The 17,629-nt window shown below is 38.4% G+C and overlaps 3 protein-coding genes across 3 annotated transcripts; 2 read left to right on the top strand and 1 right to left on the bottom strand.

The window, feature by feature from the left end:
• Positions 1 to 228: 228 nt before the first annotated feature.
• On the top strand, positions 229 to 3,232 carry rpl28 (ribosomal protein L28). The gene is made up of 5 exons (XM_088355991.1): positions 229 to 276; positions 718 to 805; positions 2,234 to 2,357; positions 2,447 to 2,565; positions 3,097 to 3,232. The coding sequence occupies exons 2-5, from the start codon at positions 725 to 727 to the stop codon at positions 3,184 to 3,186; spliced, it is 414 nt and encodes a 137-aa protein (XP_088212117.1). The 5' UTR covers positions 229 to 276; positions 718 to 724; the 3' UTR covers positions 3,187 to 3,232.
• Positions 3,233 to 3,338: 106 nt separating this feature from the next.
• LOC148350135 (uncharacterized) lies at positions 3,339 to 8,062 on the top strand. The gene is made up of 3 exons (XM_088355992.1): positions 3,339 to 3,608; positions 5,869 to 5,934; positions 7,643 to 8,062. Exons 1-3 carry the CDS (start codon positions 3,428 to 3,430, stop codon positions 7,789 to 7,791), a joined length of 396 nt encoding a protein of 131 aa, XP_088212118.1. The 5' UTR covers positions 3,339 to 3,427; the 3' UTR covers positions 7,792 to 8,062.
• A 2,999-nt stretch (positions 8,063 to 11,061) lies between these two features.
• On the bottom strand, positions 11,062 to 16,026 carry cdca9 (cell division cycle associated 9). The gene is made up of 10 exons (XM_088356095.1): positions 15,799 to 16,026; positions 15,589 to 15,720; positions 15,132 to 15,169; positions 15,012 to 15,069; positions 13,907 to 13,974; positions 13,036 to 13,094; positions 12,923 to 12,973; positions 12,319 to 12,400; positions 11,338 to 11,424; positions 11,062 to 11,267 (listed from the first exon to the last, which is right to left on the bottom strand). The coding sequence occupies exons 1-10, from the start codon at positions 15,908 to 15,910 to the stop codon at positions 11,223 to 11,225; spliced, it is 732 nt and encodes a 243-aa protein (XP_088212221.1). The 5' UTR covers positions 15,911 to 16,026; the 3' UTR covers positions 11,062 to 11,222.
• Positions 16,027 to 17,629: the final 1,603 nt, after the last annotated feature.

Below are 17,629 nucleotides of genomic sequence, written 5' to 3'. Positions count from 1 at the left end.
ATGACGTAGTAGACCTTTCACCCTGGGAGTGAAGCGTGTGTTGATCCGCTATTTTCGCAATTAAATAGATCTCAAATAAATTCATGTTTCAGCGCGTTTAGAGTTACAAATTTATTTTTAAAATTCTTTTTAATGTTTTTAAAATTATGTTTTTTAATTTTCATTGTCCCAACGCCGGTTACTTTAAAACTTTAGACGACAATCGCGGATTGATCGTTTTATCCAGAAGAGGTAAAGCGGTTTCCGCCTCCTCCGGTCCTTTTCCTACGCTAGAAGGTAACGTGGTCGTACTTGCTGTCGCAAACCGTTCATTAAAATACTCAAAATGTGTAATTGTTCGACGCTTTTGTGTGAAATATAAGCATTATGGTCAGTGTCTTCCAATAAATGTCATATGAAGTGGGTACAGTTTGTGAAAAAGGTGACATTTACATCGTGTTAAGGCCTCGCCGTAGCTAAAAGCTTTTAGCATTAGCTAACAGCCTTTACCCACGCTACAGGTTATGATAACAACATAACCTTAATTCTTATTAGTTTGAATGCAATTGATAAAGTTTTTGCTGTGGCCTTTTCTATATTGGTATATAGCGCCCTTCAACTAACATAGAATTATTTAAGTGTAATCCACGAAGACTAAACAGTGATTTATATAATAGAAACGCAATACAATAATGAGATAGGAAACGTTAATTAATTAATCTGCCAATTGCTTTCCAGGGTCATCATGTCGTCCCATTTGCAATGGATGGTGATCAGGAACTGCTCCAGCTTCCTGATCAAAAGGAACAAACAGACCTACAGTACTGTAAGTATTCCATGTGATCATGAGCTTTAATTGTTTTCAAAGTATAATCCCAAAACGTAACTTCGAGATAAATGACTGATAAAGTAGACTCTTCATTTACTTGTTGCTCCAGTGTTTGCTGTTTAGAATATCATTAAAAGACCCCTGAAGATAAATCAGTTGCTCTTCAATTTTTGAATAATAATAAATGAATGCATTTAGGTTTGTCAACGTAGCAATCATAAATATCAACTCAGACACATCTGTGTTGCAATCTGGCGCTACTCTCCACATTGTGGTTAGCCTGGTGCTGTGGTCTAGAAAAAAGGATCCTATTTAACGTGACGCAGCCTTCATTTCGTGAATAGTGATGTTGATAATGAAGAGACTGTGTAGCCACAGACCCAATGTGAATACGTATATTTATGAGTTACTTCTTTTACACGTAAATACTCAAAATTACTAACTGGGAGACACAATTATGAATAAATTTGAAAGGGTAGGATTAAATAAGCATATGCTTCTTCCTACTCTCAAACATGTACGATAACATTGTTAAGTGTTTTTCCTTTTCGATTTATGGTTTCATTATGTCACGTTCAACATAAGTTTCATTCGTCTTGAATGGTTACATGATCCTAAAACACGTGGCGCTAAAGACCTAGATCGGAACTGAAAAACACCTGCTGAAAACAGGGTTGGGAGCTGTGAAGGCATGGTGTTGTTGGCTCCAGTTGTGTGCCAGGCTTATAGTGTAAGAAAGGAATGTGAGCATTTCTAAGGCTGAGCCTGGGGTTTAACATTGCGTGAGGCTTATACAAAGACAAATTTTGAGATGTGACCATTGCTTGTTTTACGATGGTTTAGCAAGCGCCATCAAAAAGGCTGGAGGGGCCTGTGGTTCTAAGTTGCCCTCACCCGAGTTAAGATGTAAATGGAAACCAGGTTCTTTTGGATCCTTAGTCTTATAAGGCATTGAATTTATTCAAACAAAGCTTTCATCGTCATTAAAATTTCTTTAAATTTGCAAAAGTCTTAAAAATGTGAATATGTTATGTTTGATTGAACTTAAAAGTTTTTGTAATATTTATTGGTTGTTTTTAATTCACCAATTTATCTTGGTGGCAACACGGTTGTGACCACAATAACGGAAGTATCAAAACAGTGATGTGGTTTCAGTCACTTGCAGGTCTTTGGTTTAGCCACAATGCACATAGCAACTTTGGGCGGGGATGTTCACTTTTGGGCCATAGTACGAGGCGTGACGTATTGTGTGCGAGAAATGTTTCGTTGGCTTCAATTGTGCTTTTGGGGGGGACTCGATATTGAATTTGAGTTTAAAAGTCTTAAGAGGTCGTCAATTAAACTTGCCTTAAGCGCTTGTAGGTAGTCATTGTTTGGCTGAGCAACAGGTAGGAAAAGTTCTCACTTGCGGTTTGCTCATTGCAGGAGCCCAACAACCTGAAGTCCAGGAACTCGTTCCGCTTCAACGGGCTGGTGCACAAGAAGACGGTGGGCGTGCAGCCGGCGCCCGACGGCAAAGGGGTTGTGGTCGTCATCAAGAAGCGCAAGGGTGAGGAATCCTGGGGGAGAGAAATAAACAACCCTCCTAGGGTGAGGTAACGGGTGAGGGTTTGGCTAAGCAAAGCTCTCTTCTCCCAGGTCAGCACAAGCCCGCCGGTAATTACAGCAAGACCACCATCAACAAGAACTCTCGCGCCACTCTCAACAGTATCCGCCACATCATCCGCAAGAACAACTACAGGAAGGACCTGCGCATGGTGGGTTTTGCGCCAAAAACGGGGGGTGTCAAATTGCATTGGCCCAACTAATGAGAACGATGACTTGTAATTTAATACTTCCACTTAGTGGCAGGAGCTTGGCGACACTCCCAAAACAACTTTGTTTAGTTATTTCTCTTTCCCTTTTTTAATAACTTTTCATTTGTTGTTTTTCTTTCACTTTTTTCGATCCGTCTCACCGATTGCCTTTCTTTGCCTATTCTGTTCTCTCAAATCTTCACTATCTCTATCCCTCCCCTTTCTCTCACTTTGTTTTCTTTGGTTCTTTCCCATTTTCTCTATCTCATCCATTCTTTTGCTTTATGTCTTTTTATGTAATTCTTTTTCTCCATATTTATCGTTTTTTTTCTCTCCCCCTTTCACTAGCTTTTTTTTCTTTCTCTCTAGTAGTCCAGCCCCTATGATACTTTTTTGACTATGTGGCCCCTGCCCTCAAATGAGTTTGACACCCCTACACAAAGAATCCCTAAATTGTTGCTGCGGTGATCTTATTTTAATGTATGGTTTTAGGCCGCCCTGCGTCGCGCCAGCGCCATCCTGAAGAGTCAGAAGCCCGTGGTGGTCAAGAAGAAACGCACCAGAGCCACCAAGACCGCATAAATGGAAGAGCTTTGTCGCGCAAAATAAAATTGTATTTGGAAAAAAACTTGGTCCCCATCCTGTTTTCTGTCCTGCTCAAAATGCCCTGTTGCCAGTGTTGCCAGGATGGATTTTTCCCAGCCACCCCCGCAGGCAGCTTTCCATCCACAGCCCTACAAAGTCCAGCCCCTCCCTCTCCCCACTCTAAACAAATCAATCCGCTCGCAAATCTCCCGACTCGCGTACCCGCGCCTCGGCCGACATGAGGTCCGCTTGGTCGCTGATGGTCGCCTTGTATCTTCTTTGGTCCGGGGCGGAGGCTTTTGAGCTGCAGGACACCGTCCACCAGCTCATGGAGGAGAACATCAGCCTCCACGACCAGCTGGAAAACCTCACGCAAGCTCTCAGGAAGCTCCGTCGCATGCTGTGGCATCACGCCAACGGTAGAACCCTGCTTATTAGATGGACCATCTTTACTTGAATATTTTCTAAATGTTCACAACAGGAATGGAAAAACCTCACCAGCAACTTTTCATTTCCGATCCATGTTAATTCAATCTTTAATCCTCCTCGGCATACTGCCTTTATCGCTATGATCTGATAATCCTCAGAATTAACTGAGAAATATCACACTCTTAATGTTTGGATTTTTAATTTATCCTCTCAATTCAAAATATGTCATTCTCATTGAATAACATCATTGATTACAAGGTAGTGTCATTTTTGGGTGCTAAAATGGATAAATAATACTTCGAGGGTTTAAAGAAAAAAAAAAAGCATAAGTAGTTGCTGTATTATTAAAGAAGCCCCCACGACTGTATTGCAAAAACTAAACTCATCCCTAAGCCTCCACATCTGAGCATTGAACAAGTCACTGACTCTTGCCTTTCAAGCATCCACTGTTTCCTCCTTTAGCCACTAACAATTTGGCTGAAGACTGGCATTGTGGGCTTCTCCCACTTGACATTCACCTTCCACAGTTGAGCACTGCATGTGATGGGCTCAGTTTCATCATTCAGGCATCTTTGACCTTCTCTGTTTTCTTCTCTAGCCACCTTTTAGCCAGATAAATCGAGACTGGCTCACTGCTGGCATTAGCTTCTCTTGCTTTATTACTTTCCTTCCACAGCTAAGCCTTGCATGTGACGACCATCAAGTTTCATTTTTCAGGCGATCTTTTCTTTTGAATGTAGTAATGTATTCGTATATTCCCCAGTTATGTTTGACTTTTGTAACAAAACTAATGATTTTTCATCAGTTCTGTATTACCTTAATAATATTCAACTATAATCAATTCGTTATAAATGCATTTTTCATGTTTAAAATCCTAAATATGTCTCAGTTTGAAATATCACCACCTGTTACTATGACAAGAGTTCTATAGAAAACTTCTGCTGGCTATAACACTGATGTAGCTATATATTTAGAGGAGAAACAAGAAGTACCATCACTCTTTAATCAACCGTTTTTCAAAGGTTTATTGTAGATTACTGACGAGGAAAAGCATAACACATCCACCTTGTTACTCCTATTTCTAATGGAACTCAATATGTTAGCGATTATATGGTTAAGATCAAAATATTTTATAATAATCCTCATATATTTGCTTCGTTCTCATCACATTGGTAGTAATGGCTAACTTGAGCATAAAATGTCCCCCCCGTTACTGGTATGCACTATAACGGGAACACATTTGGCCAATATCATGTGTGAAGAGTAATATATCATACAGAATTTTTAGGGGGAGCTGGACTAATATATTTCTCTTTTAGTTTGAAAGTCTCTCAGATGTTGAAAAGATTGATTTTACATTTTTTGAGTGAACGTTATCTTGAAATGGCATCAAATAGGAAAAATGACCCATTTGGCTCGTTATCAAAGGAATTAGCATCATCATGTCCCAGCTCTCGCTGAAAATCTTGTAAAATGAAAGAACTCTACAGAATTTTGACAGTATCTTTCGAGCTTCCGAAGTGTATTTCTTCCCCCGGGCACTCCGGTTTCCTCCCACATTCCAAAGACATGCATTTTAGGTGGATTGGCCGGTCCAAATTGTCCCTAGGTGTGACTGAGCGAGCAAGTTGTCTGTCCCTGCGTGCCCTGAGATTGGCTGGCAACCAGTTCAGGGTGTCCCCTGCCCAATGATTGCTGGGATGGGCTCCAGCACCCCCGCGACCCTACTGAGGATAAGTGGTGCAGCTAAGATGAGGTACATACTTGAGCTACCTCTAGTGGTGAAAAGCTGAATATTATAATTTTAACCATTTCACCTCATGTCTAATTCAATTTTTAAATTCCTGATCAGGGTTGGGTAGGGTTACTTTAACTTGATTACTTTAAATTATGCCAATACCAAATATGCTAATAAAAGACAAAAACTAAATATGAATAAAATGATGACTCAACACGTGGTAAGCTTTCTCTCCTGGCTTTGATCTCCGGCAAAACGAACATAATGCGAAACAAAACGAAAATAAATCCAAACAGCTTGCCAACATCATTTTTGCCGTTCCATTACTCCCCAAGCCTGCACAAAATTTTGTAGATGTATTCATATTTAGATTCTTTTGTCTTTTATTAGCATATTTGGTATTGCAGTAATCCAAAAGTAATTGAAAGTAATCAAGTTAAAATAACCCTACCCAACCCTGTTCCTAATGTGTCCACATTGTCAGCATACATGGTGCTCTTGTGTTCTTGTAGATCCATCACATCACGAGCACCAAAACGATGACGTCCAGCATCTTTGGGAAGAATGGTCGCAGCAGGGTGTGTATCACTTCATCAGCAAAGTGTAAAACAGTCGGGGGAATTCTGGCTCTTTTTACGGAACTGACCTTCTGCGCTCACTAAGATTGTACTTTTGGCTTCCTAGTGGCTCTTTGGATTGTTTTTGTTGCTTTAATCCATATTTTACAAATCATAATGTAACATAGACTGCTGTAAGTGTGAATTTCCCTACGGGGATGAATAAAGTATCTATCTATCTATCTATCTATTATGCACAAAATGATTATAAAGGCTAAAATAAAGCAGAACAAGCAAAAATGAAAGCAAATAAAATGCTTGGGGGAAAGAAAAAAAAAACGCAACAGAAGAATTAATAAAATAAAAGAAATAGTTAGGTAAAAAACAGGGAAAAAAAAGTAAATAGTTAAGAAACGAGTGGAAAAAAAGCAAGAAATAGAGGGAGAAAAGGGTAAAAAGTCGAGAAAAATAAGTAAACAGCTAGGGGGAAAATAACAAAAAAAAAAAGAAAAAAGGATAGAACAAAACAAGAAAAAGCTAGAAAAGTAAAAAGCTTAGAAAAATAAGAAGAACAGGGAAAACAAAAGCAAGAAAAAAAAAGTCACAAAAAAGAAATACAGGTTTTTAAGGGTCCGTGGAATTTGTATATTACCAATAATAATGTAACACATTGCACAAAATGAATAAAGAAATGTATCCTAAATTATAACAGCATGTCATTTCTTCACTCACCAGTCCACCTTTAGCTCATTTAAACTTGTTTTACGCTTGGCAAGATTTAGGTCAAGCGCCTCCGAATCTCTGAAAAACAAAATGGAGATCAAAATATGGACGTTTCAGTGTCATAAACAAACTCTGAAATTCAAAAATAGTCTTTGAATTTAAACGGTTAAAAAGGCTAACCATGAACCACGAGACCTGAATTTAAATATTTACAGAAGTACACACATCATCCGCAAAACATTTAGTCAATAACATGTAATCCAGGGGTGGGCAACTATTTGGAGTCGGGGGGCCACATTGGGCTAAAAATGGTGGCCGAGGGGCCAATCCAGGAGACTTATCCAAATGTGTTAGTTTATGCAGACATCTACAAGTTAGATTTCCTTTGAAATCGATTAGTTTCAAATTGGTTTTGAAACAATCCCAATTAAAGCAATAGATTTGGTCCATGTTTTAAGCACTAACTTTGATATTTGTAATATTTCTATAGTATGCATATCGGTAATAATTTTGTAGTATTACTGTAGTATATCTGCAATAAAATGATTGTAGCATTCCTGTTGTATATTTCTATCATAGCATTTTTGTAGTATTTCTGTAATAATGATGTAGTTGTGTGTTTGCAGTAATATTATTGTAGTATTTCTATCATATGCTTGTGATATTACTGTAGTAGCAAATTGAGTATTTTTCCCGTATTGGCGTTTTTGTAGTATTTCCATTGGCGTTCTTCTAGTATATCTAGAAATTTTGTAGTACAGTATTACTGTACTGTAGTTGTATGTTTGTAGTAGGTCAACTGTAAGATTATTGAAGCATTTCTTTTGTATGTGATATTGCAGTAGTTGCATTTTTGCAGTATTTTTCTACTATTTCCATTGTAGTATATCTGTTATTATAATTATTATTTTCATAGTAGTGTTGACTTCCATGGAGCCCTTTTGTTCGCTGACGCCACATCAAAGTGCAAAACATCAAAGACATGGTTCCCTTTTTTGTGCAACAGGATTGAGCGCAGAGACTCACCTGCTCCTGGAGCATACCTTCTGCGGACGGGACCTGCACGGCTCGACCGGACCTCTTGGAAACGGACCCGGCCTGCTCCTGATCATGCTAATGGTGGCTTTAGCGTGTGTTAGCTCTTGGATGCTATGAACTTTTCTAGAGCAGTGTTTTTCAGAGCAGGGGCACACTTGTTTGCAGCAGGAAATTTGCCAATTTCATCTTTGCGAAAAATGTGCTTTCTTCCCGTAATCAGCTGAGTAACTAACGTTCATATCAGTAGGTGGCAGCAGGTTGATTTTACTTTGATTTACCAATTCTCTGCTCATGCGGTAGGGCTGTATATTAGATTATTTTGTTCGGTGAGAAAGTTAAGATTGCACTGCTAATAAGAAATGGCATTAAGTAAACACCTTGCAGACCATTTTGCTGATAATCCTATTATACAAGAAAACAAAATATTCTACCAGTGGACAAATTTTTCACAATTGAAGTATTATGTTTTTTTTTTTCCTAGATAAATCTAAAACTTTAAAAACTGAAAGAAAAAAGCTAAACAAAGTAAAAGTACATTTTTGTTCCACTAGTAGATCATTTTGCGCATTTTGAGTATGTATGAATATACTAGAGGTGGCTAGATTCAAGAAGACATTCGCATTCTTGCCTCTTTCTGGTCATTAGGTGTCTTAGCTCCCCAATTCCAACCCCAAATGCCGATGATGGAAGTCTTTTATAGGTATGACTCAGCCGAGGGGCTCGAACCAGTGACCTCCTAATCTCTGGGCAGGCGCCCTACCCCCAAGCTGCTCAAGTGTGTGGAATATATACATATATATACAGGGATGTGATTTGACCAAAGTGAAATTATCTGAAAATTAGCGGGGGGGGGGGGGGGGGGGGGGTGATTGCTAGCTGGGGGGGGGGGGGGGGGGGGCAGGTAGGACCAGGGCAGTAAAAAGTACAATAAGTATAGGCCCTACAGTAAAGTGTTGGTGTAATGTACACATGAAAATCTATTATTGTAATTGTTAAATATTTATGGCCATTTTTATTACGTTATAATATTTTCGAAAAAAATGGGAAAACTGTCAAATAAATTTGAAAAGTTTACCACCTACCTCAAAATTCACGACTCTATCAGCAACTGGTACAGGTTGTTGGGGTGGATCACGTCTCTTTATTACTGCTTCCGATTGTGATGTCAATAAGGGATGGAGGCCGTAAAGTTTTGGAGTTTTCGTTTGGGCACCGAAACTTCCAGCGATGGAATAATTTGTCGTTCTTGACTGGAGTTCTTTCACGTGTTTTTTGCTCTTTGCGTGACTTTCAAGAGCTTTGAAACCTCTCCCACCATAGTCGATGGTATCATGACACCAAATGCAAAGTGCTTTCCCGGCACGATCGATCTTCCGAATAAAGTCATTGAACAAATTCGTCACAGTCTTCTTTCCAACATTCGTAGATAATTCCTTCTCCAACCAGTCCCATCGAAACTTGTTTTTTACAATCTTATCAATTTCTTTAGCTCGCGGAGCATCTTTGCGTTCGATCACGGACATCTTTCTTTAAACACCCGGCAAAAACGTGTGAGAAATGAACAATGGCACACTCCTATAACAAGCGCGTTTATTGGTCAACACGAGACTTCAACCAATCGCAAGTACGTTTCATTTCAGTTACGGAAACACTCAAATGGCATGCTGTCGAGACGAAATCGTTTTTTTTTACCAATTAAAACACCGGAAATTTTAAAATTTTATTTTTGGAGATAAAAAAAGCGGAATTCCGCGAATTAGCGGAAAAATCACATCCCTGTATATATTATTTAATGGAACACCCGGAGGAAACCCTTCCAAGAACAGCAAGAACATGCAAACTCCACACAGGAAGGCCTTATAGCTGGAATTGAACCCTGGACCTCCACATCGTGGGGCTGCGCGCCAACAACCCAGCTGCTGTGCCGCCTCTATAATTTACTTCTAAAAAAAAAAAAAAAAAAAAAGACCGACTTGGAAAAAAGTTAGGCGTAGTAACAGAATTATTTTTATGAAATTATTCCACTGGCAGATAATTGTTGCTCATTTAAACCAGATTATATATTTTTTATTTGATCAAAAAATGTTGGAACCTATTAAAAAATTGGTTCCACTGATAGTTTTCTTATTTAACGATTGATTTTATTATTTTAGGAAAAACGAGAAAACATAAACAAGTTGAAACTATAAAAGTTCCCATAATTATGAACAAAAATTAAGTTGGAACATAGTAAAAACATTTTCTATTGCACTGACGGGATCATTTTTGCTCATTTTATGTATTATTTTTCCAGAAAAAAAGAAGTTAAAAAATTGACTAAAATGAGAAAATCAGGATAAAATTAAGTAGAATCCCAAATCACAGCGCATTATATTATATATTTCAATTATATGCATAACGCAAATGATAAGAACTTGTATACTGACAATTTAGGCAATATGATCTATTAAGTTTAAGAAACAAAACATGAAACTAATTATATTTTAAACTTTTTTAACAAGATTTTTAAATGAAAAAAAAAAGCGTGCCTGGCTCCAAGAAGGTTGAGTAACACTGTCCTCAAATGTGCTACATTAATCAGGGTTTGTAGACCTTTTTTGGGAAAATTCAAGCACTTTAAGGACTTTCAAAGCCAATTTTCCCAATTCCATTCAAAGGAGGAATCCAGTGGCGATCAAAAGAAAGTGAGCCCAAACCTTTGTTTTAAACCTTAACTCTATTCCCGACCTTATTTCGGAACCCTAAAATCATTTTTTTTCCTAAACTTATCCCTGCACCTAACCCTGGCTGTTACCCTGTTTCAAACCACAACCTTAGCCCCGATCCTATTTTGGAACCCTGCATTCAGTTTAGAACCCTAATGTGAAGCTCAAACTCTAGTTCCTAACCCAAGCCCTACATCTAGCCCTTATCGCGTTTCAAACTATAACCCTAGCTTTAAACCCGATTTGGAACACTACATTCAGTTAAGAAACCTAGTCCCTAACCCTACACCTGACCCGAGCTGTAATCCTAGCCCTAACCTGGTTTCAAACTGTAACATTAGCTTTAAATATAATTTGGAACCCTGCAATCAGTTAAGAACACTAATATGGAGCTTCATCTCTAGTTCCCAACCATAACCTACACCTAACTAGCTGGAACACTAGCCATAACACTGCTTCAGACCCCAAATTCAGTTAAATGCCCTAATAAAGAGCCTAAGTTTCTATCCTTTTTTGGAACCATAAAATAGGTTAGGCAACAATATCAAGGATTTACAAGCACTTCATCTAAAATTCAAGCACTTTTCAAACCTCGAAAACATTAAAATTCAAGCATTATCGAGGATTTCAAGCACCCGTACGAACCGGATTCTTATTTTATAGTAAATCTCCAGAAATAAGCTTTGCATCAAACAATTCCATTTTATTTACCATAGAACAACTTCCTTTAATTTAATACTTCTTAAAACTGACAAATTGAACAAAAATATTTATGGATTGAAAATAAATATTTTTCACAAATAAAGGACAAAGGTGGTCATCTTTAAAAAAAGAATCTTAGAATCATTTGTTGCTACGACCTCTTCCAGATATGTACTTGATGAGTTTCTGTGAAACCAGACGAAATGTTTACCTCTTTAAAAAAAAAATGGAATCGAATCAAGATGAAGAACTCAACTGCAAGTCCTTGCACTCGCCCCAACGCCACATCGTCCAACAAGTTGAAGTCGATTTGGTCTTTGTTGGCTTCGGAAAGGCACATGGTCTGGAATGAAATGAAAAAAAAATACAATGTTTATTCACCTTTTTTCGAATTCAAGGCCGATTTTTCCAGTACCTGTAAAGGAAGTAATCCAGCGCCGATCAAAAGGAACGCTTTTTTGGGGGGTTGACTTTTATGACTAAAATAAAGTTACTATATTGCTGCTAGCACATACTTTGTGGTATTTTGAGCTTTTCCTATGCACAATAGGCGACCTTTTTGTGTCAATGGGCTGCTATAAACTGACACGAATTCTGCCTTTCTGCTTCAACAATGCACGCACAGCTTCAATACGTTACATTCGTTTAAAAACACGGGCTCTATAGGCGTTGGGTAATAACAGAGTTCAATATGGAGGACAGAAGAAAGAAAGTACTGTATGCATAAGAAAAATGAGTCAAATTTGGACTTATTTTAATTATATTGATTGCTCTGAAGCAGATCATTCAATCTTTCACTCTTAGAGACTGCTGAACTTTTGCTTTTCATTTTAAATTGTATTTCAAAGATATGGTGCATAATGCTTTATTATTATAGATAATATGTCGTTAGAAAAACAAAAAATCTAAGGAGCTGTTTGGGGGCCCGAAAAAAAAAACCTTTTCTAAATAGAACTGTCCTCTTAGCTGCTGCGAGAAGTAGGGGGCAGTGACGCTTAACATGACAAAGCCATAAATGACAAACCCCCAGAGCCGGCGTATTGCCGTTATTTTCATGCAGTTTAAAAAAAAAAAGTCTTCATTTATAGCGTGGTCTAGAGTCAGACTGAAAAGAAACATGGCAATAACAACAAAAAAGTTGAAAGTACAATATTTTGTTAAGGACAAACGACGCACCCCACCTCTAAGACAATAAAATCTATTTCGCTACTGCTAGCCCCGTTTTCCTAGTCCGTACCTCTCCACGCCCCGTAGTCACGGTGATGTGAGCCGAAGAGCCGGCCCCTGAGCATTCCAAATCCCCTGTGGAGACCACACACCTAAACGAGGACAATACATAATACAAGTCGCAGAAACGTCTGAAAAAACACATGACACTTTCACAATAAACCAGATTAGATCCCCCAACAAATTTAATTGAGCATGTGAGACAAAGCAGAGAAGCAAAAGAGAAAAATAAGCCACATCACATCAAACAATGACATGCCGTTTTAAATAGAATGTTTGGGGGAAACACCCATCCTGGTTTTATTTTAATTGAAATCTGGGAAGCAAAACTTAATACTAAGAGACTAAATTGTAGTGAAGGAAAATAAAAATGAAAGTTTTATTTACGAATCTTGCTCCCATGAATTATAATTCCATTTTGAGCCCCCTAAAAATCCCTAGGCCTACAGCTAATGCACATTTTCTCCTGCCATTAAGTTACTGGTCCGGCCCTTGTGAGAATGTTTTTTCGACCATGTGGTCCCAGAGTTAAAATGAGTTCGACACCCCTGCAATAATCGCAGTGTGAAAAGAGATGAACTGATAAAATCCATATTCTGTCCAAACCTAAATACCTGAGTTTAGGCTTGGCCGGCACGTCGCCCCTTTCGACTGCCGTAGAAGCCCTGCAGGAAAGAGAATCTTGAAAACGGAAGCCGGCACGGTAAACGCAAGTAATGAGACCTACCTGAGATTCCCCGTGCTGATACTGCTCATTGCAGCCTTACTTCCCTTCATACTTTTGGCCTGCTCGAAGGACAACAAATTCAAAGAAAGAGTTTGACCATCTCCGGCAAAGCACTAATAAGACTGTACACATTTTAATGGCTAAATTCAAGCACTTTTTGAAGACTTCCAAAGCCAATTTTCCAATCTCTCCAGTCCCGTTAAATGAAGTAGTCAGGTGTGAACCCTGTATTTCGCAGAGTTAATAAATCTGCAATTTACATAAGCAATTTTTAATCTTGCGTATTAATTTCTCAAGACATGATTTTTAGATCTTGAGTAAATCGAAAATATATATATTTGTTCTTGAGACAAATCTCTCCCCATGCACGTTTCAAGTAAAAATTACAGGAATAAGGAGCTTACATTTTTAAGTAAAGGAAGTTCTTGCAATTACAATTTACCACTGGGAAACGTAACTTTCCTTTTTTGCATGGCCCATAATCATTGTTCATAATTCATACCCAATTCTTGCACTTATATACATCTTACAGTGCCCCGTTTACGTGTAACTTGCACCTTCATAGGACAATGCCATACAAACAATTGCCAGCTGCCGTTAATGACGAAGAAGAAATGCAATGGCAAAGCAAAGCCCCCAGAGAGCAGTGTCTGTGTCATTTTTATTTTCTCATTTGATGCATGCTCCATTGAGTCAGACTTCCGGGAAGCATGGCAACAACTTCAAGCATTTACAAGCACTTCACCCAAACTTGAAAGACGTTTCAAACCTTGTAAACACAAATTTAAAAGTCAAGAATTTAAGGGACCTATACGAACCCTCCGTATATGACGATCTCCCAAAAATGCGCCACCGAGAACAAATCATTTACCTTGGATTGTTTGCCGGACTTTTTCAGAGTCAAACTGGGTTTAGCGGATCCTAGATCAGCTGAAGTTCCTTCACAAAAGGCAAAACAAAAATAATAAAACTAAATACAGTAGAAATTTGTTTTTCAAAACTCAAAACAATGTCCTTATTTTTTTTATAAGTATAATTTTTAATTGTGTAATTTGTATTCTCATCTCATCTCATTAGCTACACCGCTTATCCTCAGTAGGGTCGCGGGGGTGCTGGAGCCCATCCCAGCAATCATCGGGCAGTGGACACCCTGAACTGGTTGCCAGCCAATCGCAAGGCACACTGGGACAGACAACTCACTCGCTCATTCACACCTAGGGACAATTTGGACCAGCCAATCCACCTGGAATGCACGTTTTTGGAATGTGGGAGGAAATCGGAGTGCCCGGAGGAAACCCACGCGAGCACGGGGAGAACATACAAACTCCGAAAAGGAAGTCTGGAGCTGGATTTGAACCCACGCAGGAGGTTCCCAAGACATGAACTGTGCCGCACATGTGCTAACCACTTAATTATTTTTCATATTTTTTGGTGTTTATCTCATGATTATAAATGATTCCTAATGATTTATAAACAATATTCATTATCTTATGTGGCAGCGTCACTGTTAAGCAGAATTGTTTTATTTGTCTTCATTTAATACGTGGTCTATCGAGTCAGACTGCCGAGAAACATGGCAGAAAATTCAAGCGTTTATAAGCACTTCACCCAAAATTCAAGCACTTGACAAACCCCGGGAACACATGAAAATTCAAGCATTTAAGGATTTCAAGCACCAACGGGACAACCTACTTTCCCAAAATGGTCATTCAGGCTTCTGTAGTGGCGGCCAAACGTACCAGCTTCTTTAAAGAACGTCTACATTTGTGTCATAAGATAAAAATCAAACCTAAAATCCTGTTTGCAAGATAGTACATGTGTTTCTTCTTTTTATTGGAATCAACAATGTTTTATTTAAATTAAGTAGTAAGTATTAAGTATTTTTACACAACTGGCATCGTTACAATATAAGAAATTGTACTTTTAAAGCATTTAAAGTGACAGTACACCCAACCCAAACACACAAAAATCCTAACCTGTTCTGCTAGGCAACCTTCTGAGGGTCCGTTGCATCATATCAGGGGACTCTTGCTGCTGCAATCACAGCAAATGATCAACATTTCACAGCGACCACATTTGCTCACAAAGCAGCTTACCTGCACAGCTAACGAAATGTCACTGGCTGAAGTTTCTTCTGCAAAAAAAATAATAAAACTAAATAAAGGAACCGCACGGAAGATCGTGACAACTTTGCATGTTCATACATATGAAGTTAGTGCTTTATTGTCTCTACTGATTTATTGTTAATCTCATCATATTGTGTGTGCCATAAAATTAAGTACTGTAAAAGAAAAAAGAAAGTAAATGATGAGCGAAGAAATCATTAATTTTACCTCTCTCATAGAAACGGCGTTTCAAGCAAAAAAAAAAAAAAAAAAAAAAAAAAAAAAAAAAACAATAGTAAATTAAAGACAAATAAAGAGGGGTGAAATGGAACTTTTGTATGTCTGCATGTATTTTTATTCATAAATGAAAATTGTGGAAAGGCCTCCAGAATAGGCCCCCCGGCCACATTTTTTAAACCCAATCTCGAATGTAAAAATTCCGACTCACCATCAGTTACCTCAACAACGAGCACTTTTCGAATCTTCGGCGGCAACTTTATTAACTCCACTTGGAAGACTCGGTCGACATTTTCCAATAAATTATCAATTCCTTTCTCTAAATCGCTCAGTCGCTCTTGAACTGTCAAAAAAAATGGAGAAGACGAAATGACGTCAGACGCCGACGAGAAAATCCCGAGCAACTCGACGACGAATTTACCTTCTTTCTCGACTTGCTGGACAAGAAGATGACATTTGCGCTTTCGTAATATTCTGTTCAAGTCGTCTTGGCGTTGGACTTTATCCGAGCTTCGTGGCCGTTTGGGGGGCATTTCTATTCCTCCAACAACTCAGAAAATAAGGTTATCGATTAAAATGCCCGCTCGTCGTTTTAAGTGTCAGGTGTAAGCGGACCAGTAAGTAAAAAGGGTTGCTATTGGTTGTAATCAAAGTCGATTCAGTAAGGATGTTAGCTATTGGCTATACTGAACACTGAATCCCTAATGCGCCCGATAGGCAGGTAGTTGCCTTGCATGGCTGACGCTGCTGTCGGTGTGTGAATGGGTAAGTGTGAAGCACATTGTAAAGCGCTTTGGGAGGTCTTCAGTGACTTGAATTGCGCTATTTAGAAATGCAGACAATTTAGACCATTTATAAGGGGAAGTGCGTATATGTACAAAATACTAGATATGACACGCCCCTTTGAACGGCGTGCTTAATGCGTGCCTAAGCTAGTCGGGTCAAGCTAACAATATCTTCCAGTTGTGGATGAAGCGAGACATTTTCAAAGTTAAAAAGAGAATGTCAGAGTCAGGGTTGGGTAGGGTTACTTTAACTTGATTACTTTCAATTACTTTTGGATTACTCCAATACCAAATATGCTAATAAAAGACAAAATAAACTAAATATGAATAAAATGACTAAATTTTGTGCAGGCTTGGGGAGTAACAGAACACATGGAACGACAAAAATGATGTTGGCAAGCTGTTTGGATTTATTTTCATTTTGTTTCTGTCGCATTTTATGTTAGTTTTGCCGGAGATCAAAGAGATCAAAGCCAGGAGAGAAAGCTTACCACGTGTTGTGAGTCATCATTTTATTCATATTTAATTTCTTTTTTCCTTTATTAGCATATTTGGTATTGGAGTAATCCAAAAGTAATTGAAAGTAATCAAGTTAAAGTAACCCTACCCAACCCTGGTCAGAGTTGAGCATAAATCCGACTCCAATGCATAATCTGACTCCCCATCTCTTGAACTATGCCTTTCAGCTTCCGACAGAACGTGTGTCGCTATCGTAGTGTTTTAAGGAATATTGATTGGCGTGATTAAAACAAAAAAAAAATGATCGTAGTCTATTTAAATGGTAAATGGTCTGCATTTCTATAGCAATTTTCAAGTCAATGAAGACCTCCCAAAGCGCTTTACAATGTGCTTCACACTTACCCATTCACACACACACTCACACACCAATTTATAGTTTTTTTAAGACATATGCAAACATCACCAAAACTGGAGGCGACCCTCTGTAGCTAACGCTATATACAATCACTCCTAGTTGTACACAATAAGGCTTTAATTAGTGTATCTAATAAACCAACCATAGTAGCCTTATTGTATTAAACATCACCACAGAAATTTCAAAGTGTTTCAGACTTATCCCTCAGAAGTAAGGGGGAGAGACTCATTTTCCCCCAAAACTTTTCACTCTGGAGTTAGCGGCGGAGTGAGATTTTAGCAGACGTCTCATTCACAATAGTCCTCTGGTTACAGCGAACAACTAAGTACAATAAGCATGCATTAATTTACAGCAAGGCTACTATAATACACCAACTAAAGCCTAGTTGTGTACAACTAGTCGTGATCAGGAATATTATAGTGTTTAGCTACACCGGGTCTCCTTATTATATAGAATTTGATCACATTTTTGTTTTAATCACGCCAATCAATATTCCTTACTAAACACAACAACCAGAGTCTTTTCCAGTGAATTAGATGAACATGTTTCTTCTAGAAAGACATCACATATGCACCAGTCTCTTTTTCCCTTTT

This window comes from Urocampus carinirostris, chromosome 16 (assembly GCF_059441175.1).
Source record: "Urocampus carinirostris isolate Australia breed hairy pipefish chromosome 16, RoL_Ucar_1.0, whole genome shotgun sequence".
NCBI classification, from domain to species: Eukaryota; Metazoa; Chordata; class Actinopteri; order Syngnathiformes; family Syngnathidae; genus Urocampus; species Urocampus carinirostris.
Note: the sequence above shows the minus strand (reverse complement) of the source record. Positions and strands in the feature narration are given on the sequence as shown.